General features: G+C 38.9%; 1 protein-coding gene across 1 annotated transcript in view; it reads right to left on the reverse strand.

Moving 5' to 3' along the window:
* The window catches only part of LOC132395538 (cytoplasmic dynein 1 light intermediate chain 1-like), a 73,387-nt gene that overhangs the window by 18,756 nt on the left and 36,854 nt on the right, over window positions 1–17,777 (reverse strand). Inside the window, exons 10-12 of the mRNA XM_059972304.1 lie at window positions 16,124–16,168; window positions 13,483–13,603; window positions 9,458–9,568 (exon numbers count right to left, since the gene is read on the reverse strand). Coding sequence (XP_059828287.1) covers window positions 9,458–9,568; window positions 13,483–13,603; window positions 16,124–16,168 — 277 coding nt within the window. The remainder of the gene's footprint in view (window positions 1–9,457; window positions 9,569–13,482; window positions 13,604–16,123; window positions 16,169–17,777) is intronic.

A 17,777-nucleotide genomic window follows, 5' to 3' on the forward strand; every position in this document is an offset into this window, starting at 1 on the left:
TGTGCAGCTGAGTATCCAGTTGGCTGGTCAAATCATGAAATTATCAATCTTTTCTGACCACAATTATTGTAACAACTTAGGAAACAGGAAACTGCTTAGGTTATCAATAAGATGATGACTAATCTTCTAACTTAGCTATTTTTCACCGTATTATTTCTAAATTACTCAATTTCCTTAATTTCTAGCAACTAGCTGATCTCTATTTGCTGTTCACCTCCAGCTTGAATACTTAATTGAAGAACATGACCTCCGACTTTCAATACACCAGCCATGTGAAACATCAACTCCACACATCTCTTTGTAAAGCCTGGTTTGTATATTTCAATGAGACCTTGCTAGATGTCTACTGATGTCATCTGGGCAGGATTGGCAACAGATAAATATTAAATGGTTTCTGAACCTTCTATTTTGCATCATATGTCTATCCTTATTAACAAGTACTTTTAATTCTCATAGAAAAGAGCATAAAATTGTGTTAAAGCAATTCCCTTCTGAATATCAGCTATTTCAGCTCACAACGCAGACCTTTCATACAAATAAACCAAATTCCTGTATATGTCTAGTACAGGAGCAATCAATGACACACTGACTTCTGGCAATACTTCTAGTGCACACAAAGCACAATTAATTGTACTGCACTGATCTCATGTGACTATAATCGAAACATATGCTAAGAAGAAAAATAATTTCCTTTTAATGGCCAAAGTAAGCATGACAAAATGTCTGGGACGACTTTGTCCTTCATATCAGAACAAACACTAACAGGCAATCAGAAGCAGTACAATGACTATTTAAGAAATCTTTGTATATTATATCTTTGTCAATATTTTAAGGATAATTTATTTTCTATAAATTTACTGAAATGGGGTTTCTTTATGTCAAATGTTAAGCAGGAATGACATTAAAGCTTAAAGCAAAATGAAAATGGGCATGCTCAGCCACCGTGGAATAAAATTAATTTGCGCGATCTTCATGATTCCAAAAACTTAAGCAGGGACACTGACCTTAACGAGGCCAACAACTTGGAGAAACTGTCACCACATACAGACAAAGAAGGAAATTAGAACAAGAATGTATTGGACATAAGATATAACAAGTCAAATTCAATAATTAAATCTATCCTTTAAGGTAGATGTTATTGAAATTACTCCAAATCATTTAACAATTCAGTTTTGCATGCAACTAATATGATTTTCCTTCACTACAAATGGGTCAGACAGCATATGCAGCAATATGAGGACAGCTTGATATTGTTTCAATCCTGCTGTGTTGTTGATTGTGGCTATACTCCAACAACTTTACAACAACTGCTCTGAGTCTGCTACCTTTGGAATTATATGTTTAAATTAAGCTTCATCTGTGCCCTTGTCTTGTTGAAGAAACTCCTATGACATTATTCAATGAACGTAGGGGACCTCTGATTTCTTCATTACTTCCAGGTTTGTCTGGTCAACTCTCCCAGTGGTGATAGTGAAAGTGTGGCTATTCTTTCTTTTAGAACTGTGCTGAAAAAAAGTTATTGTACCCATTTTTTGGAACTTCGTGAGATTATGAAAAGCACAGCAAGCTCTTTCCTTTCATGTCCTTGAAGGGAATGGAAACCTTTGCTGAGTTAGGAAAACAACTGTGAATTGCCAATCTGAAAACATTTCCTCAAATATAATTCACGCAATAAACATTGATATCAGTAGAAAACAAAATGTTTTGTTTTGTGGTAATCCAAGTATTTCTAATTATCAGAAAAAAACAACCCACGTAAGGCACTGATGCTGATGTGCAACGTCCATGTGCATTGGAACTAAAGCTCCGCTAGAGTTGCACACTGTAGATGAGGAGATGGTGCGGGGGGGGTTGGCCTCAGATTTTGGGCTTTCTTTCAGGAAAGTGGGATCTATACAAATGGAACAGTTGCACCTGAACTGAAACGGGACCAATATCCTTGCAGTAAGGTTTGCTGATGCTGTGTCGGGGTTTGGGGGGGTGCCTGGTGCTTTAAACTTGAGTTGCAGGGGGATGGAATTAGAATGCCAGGAGTGGAGTTGTTGTGGGGAAAGATGATGTTAAGCCTACATACAGACAGGAATCAATGGTAGAAATAATGTTCTGAGTTGCATCTAGTTCAATGCAAGAAGTACTGTAGTTAAGGCAGATGAGCATATGGAATTTTGATAGCTTAGCCATTAGTGAGACTTTTGCAGGTGGGCACAACTGGCAGCTCAAAGTTCCAGGCAGGGTTTGCTGTTTTAGACATGATGTGGGGGACAGGTGGCTATATAAGGTAGCATTACTGGTCAGAAGAAATGTCACAGTAGTGCTCAGACAGGACACACTGGAGAGATCATCCACTGAAGCTATCTGGCTAGAACTGAGGAATAAGAAAGGGATGACCATGTTAATGGATTATATTACAGTCCACCCAATAGCCAGTGGTAATTAGAGGAGCAAATCTATAGAGAGAACAGACAGTTGCAAGAAAAATAATTATAGGCTGGTCATCCTGATGTCAGTAGTGGGTAAATTATTAGATGGTATTCTAAGGGCAGGATATATAAGTATTTGGATAGGCAGGCCTGACAGGTCATGTCTAACCAATATTATGAGCTTTTTGAGGAACTTTGCTAGAAAAGTTGATGAAGGAAAGACAGTGGACATTGACGACATGGACTTCAGCAAGGCCTTTGACAAAGTCCTACATGGGAGGCTGGTCAAGAAGGTTCAGTTGCTTGGCCTTCAGTATGAGGTAGTAAACTGGTTTCAACATTGGCTTTGTAAAAAAAAAGTCAGAGAGTAGTTGTAGATGGAGGCCTATGACTCCATCTACAACTACGGTGTGCCGCAGGGATTGGTGTTGGCAATAATCTGTATCAAAAATCTGGCTGATAATGTGGAGAACTGCATCATGACATCATGATTGGGGAAGAATGGGCAGCAAGGAATGCTATCAAAATCTGCTGCAGGATCTGGATCAGCTGGGAAAAATGGCAGATGGAATTTAATGCAGATAAGTGTGAGCTGTTGCACTTTGCAGGACAACCAGGGTAGGACTTGCACAGTGAATGTTAAGCTCTAAGGAGCTCTAAGGAGCGCAGTGGAACAAAATGACCTGTCAATACAGATCCATAGTTCCTTGAAATTGGCATCACAAATAGGTAGGGTCATAAAGAATGCTTTTTGCACACTGGCTTTCATATATCAAAGTATTAAGCACAGGAATTGAGATGCATGTTAAAATTGCACAAGATGTTGCTGAGGCCTAATTTGGATAGTGTGTGTAGTTCTGGTCACCTACAGAAAAGAATACAAAGAAAATTTACAAGGATGTTACCGGGACTTGAGTACCTGAGCTATAGGGAAAGATTGAATAGGTTAGGACATTATTTCCCTAGAGTGTTGGAGTATGAGGGGAGGTATACAAAATTACGAGGGGTATAGATAGGGTAAAAATTTTTTTTCCCACTGAGGCTGGGTGATGCTAGAGCTAAAGGTCATAGGTTAACAGTGAAAGATGAAATACTTTAGGGGAACAAACCTTAGGGGAAATATCTTTAGAGGGTGCCCTCTATTGTGGACCTGTGCTCTTCCAGGTTGAAGAAGAGGGCGGGGAACACCATAAAGGACTCCTTCCATCCTGCGCACCGACTGTTTGAACTACTTCCATCTGGTAGGCGCTTCAGATCCCTCCAGACTAAGACTAATAGGCACTGGAGAAGTTTTTTCCCTACTGCAGCCACTTTGCTGAACAGTTAACTGCCGGTTAACTGTCGGCTATTACTTGGATTGCACTACTTGTATGTATAATCTATATTTTCATTTATATTTATCATTATTATTGTTATGAGCAGAGAGACAACATTTGCCGGAAGTAAATTCCTTGTATGTGCACAGGTACTTGGCGATTAAAGTCTGATTCTGATTCTGAGCGTGGAATACGCTGCCTGTGGAAGTGGTGGCTGCAAGTTTAAGGGATTTGGCATGGACTAAATGGGCTGAATGGCCTGTTTTGGTGCTGTACTGCTCTATGACTGAATAGCTCGTTGACAACGTCTATGTAACTGGAGATTCACAATTTACTGGCCAATTCTCCCAGTTCATCACCAAATAAACTTGACAAGGAGCTGGGTAGCTGTAGCACCTTGCCACTTTCCTCTATAAGTTAGGGTTGTGTAATAATACAGATTTTCCTATTTCTAAACTTAAACCAATTAATACTGAGATTTAGAGATGCTACACAACTAGTCTACACAGAAACACAGAACAGCATTTATAAACAGTCAGCATTTATTTAAGTTATTCCCACATTAACGCAAAGATAGTGTTCTAAATCTCCTGCAGATATTGTGGAGTAAACATTTCTGGTTTATTAAATTTCCAAAATGTGAAGAAAGCCCTATCATGACTGTTAGTCCATCAATACACTTCTATTGTTTGGGAGTCTTTGTATTTTTACATTCTAGGTCATTGAATAAATGAAGGTGGGTCATAAATACAGTGGCAGCATTATATTATCATCACAAAAGGTGCACACTGGATAGCCCAGTTTATCCTTTCACACATTCATCAACCATTCTTTTGTTGATCTCTGTAGGACTATGTACAGCTGACAATTCACCTGGTTAAAGTGGGTTGAGTATTAAATAGCAATTAAATATGTCGCATTCTTAATCCTAAATCTGGGATCATATTTCTACAAGGAAATTTTAAAATTTGGAGGCAATTTGATGCTTATTGGAAGCCATAAATGAAACTTGAAAATCTTAATGCTAAAACTTACTGATTTTTATCAATGCAGAGGAAGATTTATGTTGGTCACATTTCCAATTTGATTAAAACGTGAAGCCCTATTTTCTTTGCATCTTTCAAAAATCATTCATCATTTTTTTAGTGTAGCAGACCATGATGCTTGCAACCACAGGAAAAGCAATGAACATTGTAACGTTCACAGTAAAACATTTGTTTGTGATGAAATTATACCAGTGTTTTAATAAATGTCAAAGTATTAAATGGTGGAAGAACAGGAAGATCACATTCTTAACTAAAAGGTGAAACCAACAGACTTTCTTGTAACTTTATGCAGTAACATCCCTTTAAGCAGTATAAAATAAGTTATTTCATTGTTAGACACCACTAGTGTGATTTCCACTAGCATTATTTAAAGAAACAGAACCAATATTCCCAAAGCACAATTAACAATCTAGTAAAAGAAAAACTGCATTTTGAATGTATCATATCAATTGTGCTCCACAGTAAACAAATGCTAAATATTGGTTTAACATTCCTATCCCTTATTCTGTTCAAAATAAAATCACAACTTATAAAATTTAGATTTTAAACAAACATTAGATGATTGAATTCGCATGTATTGTAACTATTCTCAATTATATTGCGAACTGCTCATTGATAAAATTACTATTTTATAGATTCACAAATAGATGTTTAACATAGTATTGTGTTTCAATTGAAAAGTTTAGACATTTTAAAATGTAAACATATGCAAAATTTTTTTTCAATCCACTCCTGAATGGAATTCTCTAATACATCACCCATTCACTTCACGGAATGAGCAATGTCCATATTGGGAACTGAATGTTTTTCTCTGCTTTAGAGTAAGTCATTCTGAATGAATTAACAATTTTTCTGTTCTCCACACTTGCTAATTGAAAGCTTCTTGAACAATCAGTCATTTCAAATGTGGTATTTAAGGGAATCTTCAATATCTCACTGCTGCAGACTAAGGTTCACACCTGCTTTAAAAGGGCACTCATCATTCTGGTGCCCAATGACTTTTGCAGGGTGAGCTGCCTCAGTGACTTTTGCCCAGTAGCATTCAAATTTACTGTAATGAAGTGCTTTGACAGTGGCTTATCTCTAGTATTAACTCCTGCCTCAGCAACAACTTTGACCCACTGTAAAATGCATTCTGCTGCAACAGGTCTACAGCAGACAAACTCATTGCCTGTCTAGTCAGCTTTGGTGCACCTAGAAAACTACAAGACATACATCAAGCTACTGTTGGTTGCTTACAACCAGGCGTTCATCACCATCATTCCCTAACAACTAAGCTTCAAAACCTGGGCCTTTGTACCTCTCTCCACAACGGCATCAACTTCCTTATAGGAAGAATGGTAGTAACATCTCCTCCTTGTTGACTATTAACACAGGTACACCTTTAGGACATATGCTTTGCCCACTGTTCTACTCTCTCTACACACACGATTGTGTTGCTCAGCACAATTCACTATCTATACTGTATTTCACCGCTGTTTGTAGAATTTTAGTTGAATGGTGCCACAACATCTACTTTGCACCCAGTGACAGCAAGTTCAAGGACTTGATTGTGGACTTCAGGAAGGGGAAGTTGGGAGAACATACACCAGTGCTAACTGAGGAATCAGTATTGGAAAGGGTTAGCAGCTTCAATTTCTTGTGTGTTAACATCTTTGAACTCAAAATATTAATGCAATCACAAAGAGGGTAATGCCATTGGCTATACTTTGTTAGGAAATGACTGTGGATGTATGGTGGAAAACACTCTGACTGGTTGCATCGCAGCCTGATATCGAGGCTCAAATGTACAGAAACATAGGAGGCTTCTGAGTGTAGGTTCAGGCAGTTCCATCATGGGTACAAGTCTCCGCACCACTGAGGACATCCTCATAAGGTGGTGCCTCAAGAAGGCAGCATCCATCACTAAGGAATGATTTAGGAACAGCTTCTTCCCTTCTGACACCAGATTTCTGAATAGTCGAACACATGAACACCATCTCTTCATTCTTATTTTTAAATGCCTCTTGATTTATTTTTCTAAATAAGACCATTAGGCACAGGAGCTGAATTAGGCCCTTGAGTCTGCTCGACCATTTGATCATGGCTGATTTAACTTCCCTCTCAACTCCGTTCTCCTGCCTTCTCCTTATAACCTTTGATACCTTTATTAATCAAAAAATAATATATTTTTATGTCCTTGCACTATACTGCTGTTCAAAATTAAAGTTAAGGTCACTTGTCAGTGATAATAAATCTGATTCTAATTTTGAGCATTTTTTGTATTTGAATGCACGTCATTAGGAGGTTGATAAAGAAATCATTTAAATGAACTCAAACATAAGTATTGAAAATGGAACATTAACTCACAACATCTGATAAAAAGCTGACCAGGTTATGACCAAGAAACAACATAATTCATGATATTTGAATTTTAAGGAAGCATCCCAGTTGGACAACATATATAGGACATAGTGAAGGCTCATTTAGAACAGGAGTTCCCAACCCTTTTTATGCCCTGGACCCCTACCATTAACCAAGGGGTCCATGGACCCCAGATTTAGAGACAACCACATCAAAGACATTCCAGTTTATTTGGGACCATCATTTTTAAACACTTGGAGGAAGGAACTAACAGTTGACATTTTGGTCCAAGAACCAGTACTATTGAAGGATTTTGGTCTCAAACAACAACTGTTAATTCTTCTTCTTAGATGCCTCCTGACTTGCTGAGTTTCTCCAGCATTTTGTGTGTGTTACTCTGGATTTCCAACATCTCGTGTTTAGGGACATTTAAGAGACTTTATTAGACAGGCACATGAAAATGTGGGAAAAAAGGGTTAGCTTGATCTTGGAGTAGGTTAAAAAGTCGGCATAACATTGTAGGCCTGTACTGTATTGTACTGTTCTACACTCTAGAGGTAACAAAAGAGACTGATGAAGGTAGGGCAGTGGATGTGGTCTACATGGACTTTAGCAAAGCATTGGACAAGGTCCTTCATGAGAGACTCATCCAGAAAGTCATGAGGCATGGGATAAGTGGAACCTTGGCTGTTTGGACAAAAAAATTGGCTCAAAGGAAGAAAGTAGAGGGTAGTTGTGGAAGGAAAGTATTCTGCCTGGAGGTCGGTGACTAGTGGAGTGCCGCAGGGATCTGTCCTGGGGCCCCTGCTATTTGTGATTTTTATAAATGACCTGGATGTAGAGGTGGAAGGATTGGTGAGTAAGTTTGCAGATGACACGAAGATTGGAGCAGTTGTGGATGGAGCTGAAGGTTGTCGAAGGTTACAAGGGGATATTGACAGGTTGCAGAGTTGGGCAGAAAAATGGCAGATGGAGTTCAATCCAGACAAGTGTGAGGTGATGCATTTTGGAAGGACAAACCAGAAGACTGAGTACAGGATTAATGGTCTGTTACTTAAGAGTGTGGATGAACAAAGGGACCTTGGGGTTCAAATCCATACATCCCTCAAGGTCGCTGCACAGGTTGACAGGGTAGTTAAGGAGGCCTATGGGATGCTAGGCTTCATTAGCAGGGGGATTGAGTTCAAGAGTAGAGAGGTCATGTTGCAACTCTACAAATCTCTGCTGAAACCGCACTTAGAGTATTGTGTTCAATTCTGATCACCTCATTATAAGAAGGATGTGGAAGCTATGGAGAGGGTGCAGAGGAGACTTACTAGGATGTTGCCTGGTTTAGAGAACAAGCCATATGAAGCAAGGTTAGCAGAGCTGGGACTTTTCTCTTTGGAGTGTAGAAGAATGACAGTGGACTTGATAGAGGTTTACAAGATTATGAGAGGCATAGATAGGGTGAATAGTAAGTACCTGTTTCCTAGGGTACCAATAGCAAACACCAGAGGGCATATGTACAAAATTAAGGGACGGCAGATTAGGGGAGACATCAGGGGTAAGTGTTTTTTTTATATATACACAGAGAGTTGCGAGTGGCTGGAATGACTTGCCAGGGATGGTGGTGGAGACTAAAACATTAGGGGTATTTAAGAGCCTCTTGGACAGGCACATGAATGAAAGAAAAATAGAGGATTATGGGGTTGGTTTAGTACTTTTTTTTAAAAGGATTTTATGGGTCAGCATAACATGGAGGGCTGAAGGGCCTGTACTGTGCTGTAATGTTCTATGGTTCTATTCTAAAATTTGAGGCATTATCATTATTCAAATATTCACCTGAGTAACTCATTCTCAGGAGAATTGCGAGTGAGATTTAAAAATTTAAGCAACCTATCAGCAGCTTGAGCCCGTTTTTAGTTTTAAATGAACTATCCTTTCATCGGTCCAAATCAGTAGCACCATTGCTATGGTTGAACAATGGACAGGACTCAAATGCAGGAATATTCTAATACAGTCATCTAAACCATCCAGATTTCATTAAAGTAATAATCCTTCATCAAAAGACCCCAGAAATCCTGATATAAAAATCCCATGATAAAATCCTAAAGAGTATTTTTTGTATAACTTCACAAAATGGTTTTTCTCAAAAGGATAAGCTTTTAACAGTCTTATACTGCATTAAAATAAATTTGTATGTTAATCTCTAATGCATTTATACAAATCTTTTATACTTATGTTGTGAAAAATGCCCAAATTGATCAAAAATTAAAATACTTTGCAAGTGTTATCACAGTATGTAATCCTCAGCAGTTAAGATGTCTCAAAAAGTAAATTAATTGCTTACCACCTTTCTTTACCGAACCCTGCAAATTACCAGCACTTCCTCCAGGAGAGACTGTCTTTTTGCTCAGAAGGCTGTTAAAGAAATTTGCCAGAACACCTTCACTTGCAGCTCCTATATGTGCAAAATACAAAAAGGGAATTATTCTAAATTAGAATAGTAATTTGCCAGATCATTTCAAGTATCTTATATTATTATAAAAATGCTTGAAATACTCAGACCAAATAATATCTGTGGAAAGAATTAACTCTATCAAACAAGTTAAAGGTCTTTGACTGGAAAAGTTCACCATTTATCACTCTATAGACGTTTCCTAGCCTTCTGCACATTTCAGCATTGGTGTTTTGCTTAGAGTTTATTGACATGAGCAATCACAAACTTAGATCAAAAATTTAGTGTACACATTTATCCAATGAAGCCCAATTGGCTGTAACTTTTGTTTCAAGAAATGCATAATGATGTTTAAAATATTCAGTTTGAGGAACTTAACAACCTAAGATTCTACAAAATCATCTTTAAAAAAGGACTGAGTTCATTTCCAACAAACTGACCAGTAGACAGTTACAGTGGGGAAATGAGATTTTGGCAAGGAGAGGCAGAGGTCAAGGTTCAGGGACCATTTTGGAGCAACCATTGTTTGTGTGAGCCAGTGCAGGAGTCAAAGCTCTGAGGCTCTGATTCAAGAAGCTTCTAGAAGGAAGTACAGGTGAGGTTTTACAGCAAGAACAGACAAGGTTTTATTTTTATTTATGGTAGCTAATTAAAAAGATACAAATTGCAACAAATTTAATGAAATAGGTGTGTAGAATCTGATTAATGTGTTGTTGCTGCATGATTTGGGACCTGATGGATCCCATTGTGGTTCCTGCTGATGACATCTGCAACAAATGTTCATTGCTTGAGGAACTCAGGCTCAAAGTTGATGAACTGGATCTGAGCTTCAAACACTGTGATGCATCAGGGAGAAGAGTTTCCTGGACAGCGTTTCAGGAGGCAATCACACCCATTAGATGAAGTACTTCAAATTTAGTCTGTAACCATAGACGAGAGTGTTTGACTGTGAGTAAAACAAGAGAGGGATCCAAAAGGTAGTGCTGGATGAGCCTCAGCCCTTAAGCTTGCCCACGTGTCTGAGATTGTTGCTCCACGTGTGGATGAGAGTGGAGGCTTAGGAAGGATGAGCAACCAAACCGTGGCATCATGGTCCAGGGAGCCATTCAAGAGGGTGGAGAGAAGAAAACTGTACAGGTTTCCCCCACTATTTGAAGGTAGAGCATTCCTATGAAAGCTTTTGTAAGCCGAAATGTTGTAAAGCGAAGAAGCAATTACTATTAATTTATATTGGAAAAATTTTTGAGTGTCCCCAGAACCAAAAAATAACCTACCAAATCATACCAAATAACTCATGAAACCTAAAATAACACTAACATATAGTAAAAGCAGGAATGATACGATAAATATACACCATATATAAAGTAGAAGTATTGTATGTACGGTGTAGGTTCACATATCAAAGTTGGGAAGACAGTGAGCCAAATCGATTTGGAGAGAAAAAAAAACCGGCACGTACATGCCTACGCACATGCGCACACAACTGCCCGCACAAGGCATCATGGTCGTGGTAGTCTTTTTCAGGGTAAACGTAGGTATAAAGCGGGCGTCTATTTTTCGTAAAAGTGAAAATCCTCTTTGGTTAGTGAAAACAGGTACTAATATAGGTCTTTTGTAACAGTGAGCTGTCGTAAAGCAAACATTCGAAAAGCAGGGGCCACCTGTAATTGGGGATAGTATAGTACAAAAACACAATTTGCTGTTGGAGGAATCGACAGTCCTGAAAACTGTGCTGTCTGCCTGTTGTTCAAGTTTGGGATATCTCATCTGATCGAGAGAGGAATTTTAGAGTGGGAAGGGTAAGATCCAATTGTCATGGTCCATGTAAGTACCAACTTTGTAGGAAAAACAAGGAAAGAGGTTCTGTGGAGGGAATTTGGGCAGCTAGAGAGTAAATTAAAATGCAGAACCACAAAGGTAATATACTTATTACCTCAGCTATGTACAAATTGACATGGGGTTAATAAGACCCAGAGTTAAATGTGTGGCTTAACAATTAGTATGGGAGAAGTGGGTTTGAATTGGTGTGGCATTGGCACCAGTATTAGGGAAGGAGGGAGCTGTCCCAATGGGACAGGCTTCACGTGAACCGTGCTGGGATGGGGGTTCTGGTGCATCATATAACTAGGGGTGTAGATAGGGCTTCAAAATAAATAGTATGGTGTTCCACATGGGGATACTGTAAAAGGGAAGGAGAATTAAGGAGAGGTTACAGAATTCTCCAGAACAATGTGGTGGTTGTCTATACTGTCCAATGATAACAGGCAAACTCTGAAAGAAGTTTTTAAAGTGGAAAAGCCATTGCACTGGAGCGGTTCCACTCATCGACCTCAGAAGTCTGGGTCCAGTGGCACAAACAAACTCAAAAACTGGGGTCTTCCCTGGTTGCAGGAGATGACCGTGCATCTTCTGTGCCTTGTCATGCCCTTTGCTCTCCATAGAGCGTTGCAGTATTGCCTTCCTGGCTGTTGGATCTCACTGTAGATCTCATCCGCCTAGTCCTCTGGAGCAGACTTCACATGCTCGAGCGGGCATGTTCCTATTTCACTGAGGTTATGAGCTACCCTCACCTGACTTAGCCTGCCTGTGGCAGTGGTGTACCGAGGTGTGGCAGCTGTCCCCTGCAAACTGCTACTTGGAACCACAGGTGAGAACTCAGTGACCAGAGGGAATCAAAAGTGAGTAAGTTGCCATGGAACGCATACAAGAAGCCCCTTCACCAGAGGTGCGACACCTCCCTGGACACCCATACATCCAGAATAATGAACAAGACAAAATTTAGATGTCTGGAAAGGATTAAGAATTTAACTTCAGGCAACATGAAGACAAAGTTGAAAAGGGTGGTGAGTACACGACTGAAGGTGTTATATATGAATCCATGCAGGATACGTAAGAAGGTAAGACAATCTTGTAGTGCAGTTAAAAATTGGCAGGTATGATATTGTGCTCATCACTGAGCTGTGGTTGAAAGATCACAGCTGACAGCTTAACATCCAAGGATGCATATCTTATCAAAAAACGGGCAGGTGGGCAGAGGGATTAGGGTGGCTCTGTTGTAAAAAGTGAAATCAAATCTTTAGAAAAGAAGTGACACAGGATCCAGAAGATGTAGAATCTTTGTAGGTAGATTTGAGAAACTGCAGGGGCAAAAAGATACTGATGAGAGTCATATACAGGCCTCTGGACAGTAGCCAGGATGTGGGGTATAAATGAGAATGAGAGATAGTAAAAGGATGTCAAAAAGGGCAATGTTACAAAGGTCACTGGGGATTTCAATATGCAGGTAAATTGGAAAAAAAAAAGGCTGGTGTTGGAACCCAAGAGAAGGAATTTGTACAATGCCTATGAAATGGCTTTTTAGAGCAGCTTGTGGTTGAGTTCACTAGGGAAATGGCAATTCTGGATTGGCTGTAATGAACCAGTTTTGATTAGGAGCTTCCCCTGATGGGGTGAGATAGAATGGTTTTGTTTTCTCTGGAACAATGTAGAGCGAGTGGTGACTTGATGAAAGAATATAACATTATGAGTGGCAGAGATAAAGGTAGTCAGGTAGTCAAATCCTTTTCCCCGTGGAGTGAGTATCAAGAATAAAAGAGCATAAGTTTAAGGTGAGGGTGAGAGGATGGAGTTTTAAAGGAGATTTGAGGAGAGAGTTCTTCTACACAGTGATTGATATCTGGAACCTGCCACCAGAAGAGCTGGTGTAATCAGTTACAATGATTACACACAGTCAGTGGCATTTAGAGAGATGAAAACAGGGAAGGTATAGAAGGTTATGGTTCTAATGCAGGTAAATGGATTAGTGTAGATGGTCAAAACATCAACATAGGCTGAAGGGCTTGTTCCTGTGCTTTATGTTGAAGACCTCAGGAATTTTTGTGCTGCATGAATGCATTATAAAAGTATTTAAGGAATACCTTTAATATTGGGATCAATCTTCTTGTTTCCTGCAGGAATAGGAGTTACATTAACAACATTGGCACTTCCAGATCGACTTGGTGTTCTTGGAGAACCTCCAGCAACTCTTGTTGAGGAATCCTGAACAAATACAAAGCAAGTTTTCAGGATATACAATAAAATGCAGGTATGAAAGATCCATTGCCTAGGTGCTCCTATAGAAGAATTTTCAACATTTCTGGTACACACAATAGTCTAGAAGTTCAGAAATGTCTGTTGTTTATGCCTTCCCTGCAATATTAACTGCCCAAACTCAAAAGGGAAGGACTGTGAAGCCCTAGATTTTAGGCATTGTTTTAACGCAACATTGTGTTTTGGTTAAAATGCCAACTTCCAGATTGGGTGTTTCTGAGAGGGTACCAATGGTCCATAGAAGGCCATGCTAAGTTTGTTTGGAGGGGACAGGGTGAGAGCAGAAACTGAAACAGCATGGGCCTTGGGATCATTGCTGGGAGAGTTGGGTAGCAATTTTTTTTTAAACCTACAGCACAATACAGGGCCTTTGGCCCACAATGTTGTACCAAACATGTCCCTACCTTAGAAATTACTAGGCTTACCCATAGCCCTCTATTTTACTAAAATCCATGTACCTATCCAAAAATCTCTTAAAAGACCCTATCTATCCACCTCCACCACCGTTGCCAGCAGACCATTCCACGCACTCACCACTCTCTGAATAAAAAACTTACTCCCGACATCTCCTCTATACCTACTCCCCAGCACCTTAAACCTGTGTCCTCTTGTGGCAGCCATTTCAGCCCTAGGAAAAAAGCCTCTGACTATCCACACGATCAATGCCTCTCATCACCTTATGCACCTCTCATCCTTTTCTTTCTAAATCTTTTTATTATTGGTCACCTTTCATCCTCCATTGCTCCAAGGAGAAAAGGCTGAGTTCACTCAACCTATTCTCATAAGGCATGCTCCCAATACAGGCAACATCCCTGTAAATCTCCTCTGAACCCTTTCTATGGCTTCTACATCCTTCTTGTACTGAGGCGACCAGAACTGAGCACAGTACTCCAAGTGGGGTCTGACCAGGTCCTATGTAGCTACAACATTACCTCTTGGCTCCTAAACTCAATCCTATGATTAGTGAAGGCCAAAAACACCGTATGCCTTCTTAACCACAGAGTCAACCTACGCAGCTGCTTTGAGTGTCCTATAGACTTGGACCCCAAGATTCCTCTGATCCTCTACACTGCCAAGAGTCTTACCATTAATACTATATTCTGCCATCATATTTGATCTACCAAATTGAACCACTTCACTTATCTGGGTTGAACCCCATCTGCCACTTCTCAGCCTAATTTTGCATCCTATCAATGTCCCGCTGTAACCTCTGCCAGCCCTCCACACTATCCACAACACCCCCAACCTTTGTGTCATCAGCAAACTTACTAACCCATCCCTCCACTTCCTCATCCAGGTCATTTATAAAAATCACAAAGAGTAAGGGTCCCAGAACAGATCCCTGAGGCACATCATTGGTCACCGACCTCCATGCAGAATATGACCCGTCTACAACCACTCTTTGCCTTCTGTGATCAAGCCCTGCATGGGGTACTTTATCAAATGCCTTGCTGAAATCCATATACACTACATCAACTGCTCTTCCTTTATCATAAGTGTTGAGAGTATTATTAGAAATTGTTAATGTGCTCAATGAGTTGATTGTCAGAGTAAGGATCTCAGAATCTGCAGGGATGGCAATCATGCAAAGAATTTAAAAAAACATGTGAACTGGTTTTCCCAGAAGCAATTGGAAAAATGGGAAAGCAAAGGCTGCTGCAGAAAACAGTCAGGTCTTTATTTTCATTCGTAAAGACTAACATCTCACTGGACAAGGACAAAAATTGTTTTATTTAATTATTATCAAACTGGCAATGTGGCAGAATATTCCAGTCTCCAGTTGGCAAATAAATAGAACCACAATAATAACTGCAACCAATTCACCCACAGTCTTTTATAAATTCTTCTCCCAAAAATGTTGATACTTTAGCAGCATTGTGTTGCATAAGCAGAAACTTGCTCCCAAGTCACTTGGTTTATTGATATAATGCTTCTTGACAATGGGGAGGGATGGGGGAAGAAGGGAGTCTGGGTCACAACTGATTCCTGTTCAGGTAGGAAATGACATTTATATCCATGCATATTCAGTGAACCACTGGACAGTGATCAGAACCATTGCAAGTTGACCCAATTCTCCTATATTGATCTACAAATATTAGAACCAGTTATGGTGCCTTTCTGTTCTCAGTATGTTGAATTTGGATTGGACTGGTTCACTGCACCATGAATCAGAGTACTAACCATCTAAATTGCTACCAAATTATTTGAATTTAAACTTGACAATTTAATTACAGTGGAAGAATTACTTCTCTGTACAAATTATTATTTTGTTTTCAGCACAGGCAACCAAACTTTAAATTTATCTCACGTATGCAAGCAAAGACTATTTTCTACAGTGTTCTTAGCAATCAAAGTTAAACAGGCCATAATTATCTAACTATGTTGAACTGTATAACAAATTGAGAGTAAAAAGTTCTATTAATGTACAATGCTGTGGCTTTCACATAAACACAAATTATGTTTACTCACTAGTGGTCTTCCAGTTGAAAGAGGTGGCTGTTTTGCTAAGAAAGACTGCAAATTAAAATAAGACATATTATAATTGTAGCAGGAATCCACAAACTTTACTTTTCCCCCAGTTACCAAAATAAAAAAAAAAATACCATCTAGAGAAACAACATTCACAAAATGCTGGAGGAATTCAGCAGGTCAGGCAGCAGCAATGGAAATGAAGGGTCATGGCCCAAAATGTCCACTCTTTATTCATTTTCAAAGATGCTGCCAGACCTGCTGAACATTTTTTGTGTGTGTTGCTCTGGATTTCCAGCACATGCTAAATCTATTGTGTATATAATCTAGGGAATTATGTTTTCAAGATTATTTTCCACTATGTTGTTAGAAGATGTTTGTTTGTAAGTGTAAAAAGCCAAATATTGCAGCACTATTACTTATAACATAAACAGACCATTTAACTTATCTAGTCTACAACACATTTGTTCTACATAACCTTCTCTCCTGCACGACTCACTTGAACCTAATGAAAGGTACTTATTTATCTCATGCACTTATATGGCTACACAATTTAAGGAGTTGCTGTAATATCTATATTAAACTTTTGTTTTTACAGACCCATTCTCAAAGCTTATTAACATCTTATTTTAGGTACAGTCCCAATATGATGTTACAAACAAATTTTGACATTCTACTTCTTGTTTTCAATCCAAGAAAATATCACAACTTTAAACAGTGTAATTTAAACGACAATATTTCAAAGTGCCAATTGTGAACAATAAATAATATTTAGTAAACACATAGAAGAGCAAGTGGCAAGTTAATCATTGTTATTCAATGCCACGAAGATGATCCTCAATAGCAATCAAGAGAATATTCTAAAACTATTTAAAATGAGCACCTTTACATTGTGTTACAAATTGTTTTGAACATCCAGCAGTCTGCAAAATTGGTTATGCTCATTTCATTTAGGATTTTATAATATTGTATGAGTAACAAGTTATCAATACAACTTTGGTGGTGTCTGACTGGCGGACCTTCCGGACTAATGAATGATATTCCTATTAATACCATAGCTCACTTTCAATTTACTGAAAAACAATACAGTAGTTGTCTAGGTACAACTCACTTCCCTCTGAAAAAGATAGTGTTTCTATTTCATGTTGAATACAGAGAGGGATGGAAATTTTCGCCTCCACGGTTTTTCACCACAGTATGGCCTACATGAAGGAGTATGTTCAGGTGATAAATTACTGATACAGCAATAAAATGCGCACTGTTCCTCACTGCAGCTGTCACTATTTTTAAATTATTTACTGCACAAAATCAGAATTTAAATCTATATTTAGTCAAACATTATGTATTCCTGTTTTGATTGTATTATGCTGTTAGCTACTTTCTACCCGCAGGTAACATCTGGTTTACGCAAATAATTTACTACAATGACTATATACTACCAGATATACTGCTTAGTTTTGAGGCCAAAAGGTTCCACTTTAGTCTCATTCCGCTACAAGACCTTCTTCCAAATCTTTACAGAATCTTCTAGGTGATGCATTGTGAAGTGTTTACAGGCAAAGGTTTTTTTAAAAGTGGTATGAGTAGCGCCAATCGAAAAATACTACTAATCAGCCAGGTAACACCCATCCTATTGTAAAGTATGGTGGAGGTA

The sequence above is a fragment of the Hypanus sabinus genome, chromosome 6 (genome assembly GCF_030144855.1).
Source record: "Hypanus sabinus isolate sHypSab1 chromosome 6, sHypSab1.hap1, whole genome shotgun sequence".
In the NCBI taxonomy this organism is placed as follows: Eukaryota; Metazoa; Chordata; class Chondrichthyes; order Myliobatiformes; family Dasyatidae; genus Hypanus; species Hypanus sabinus.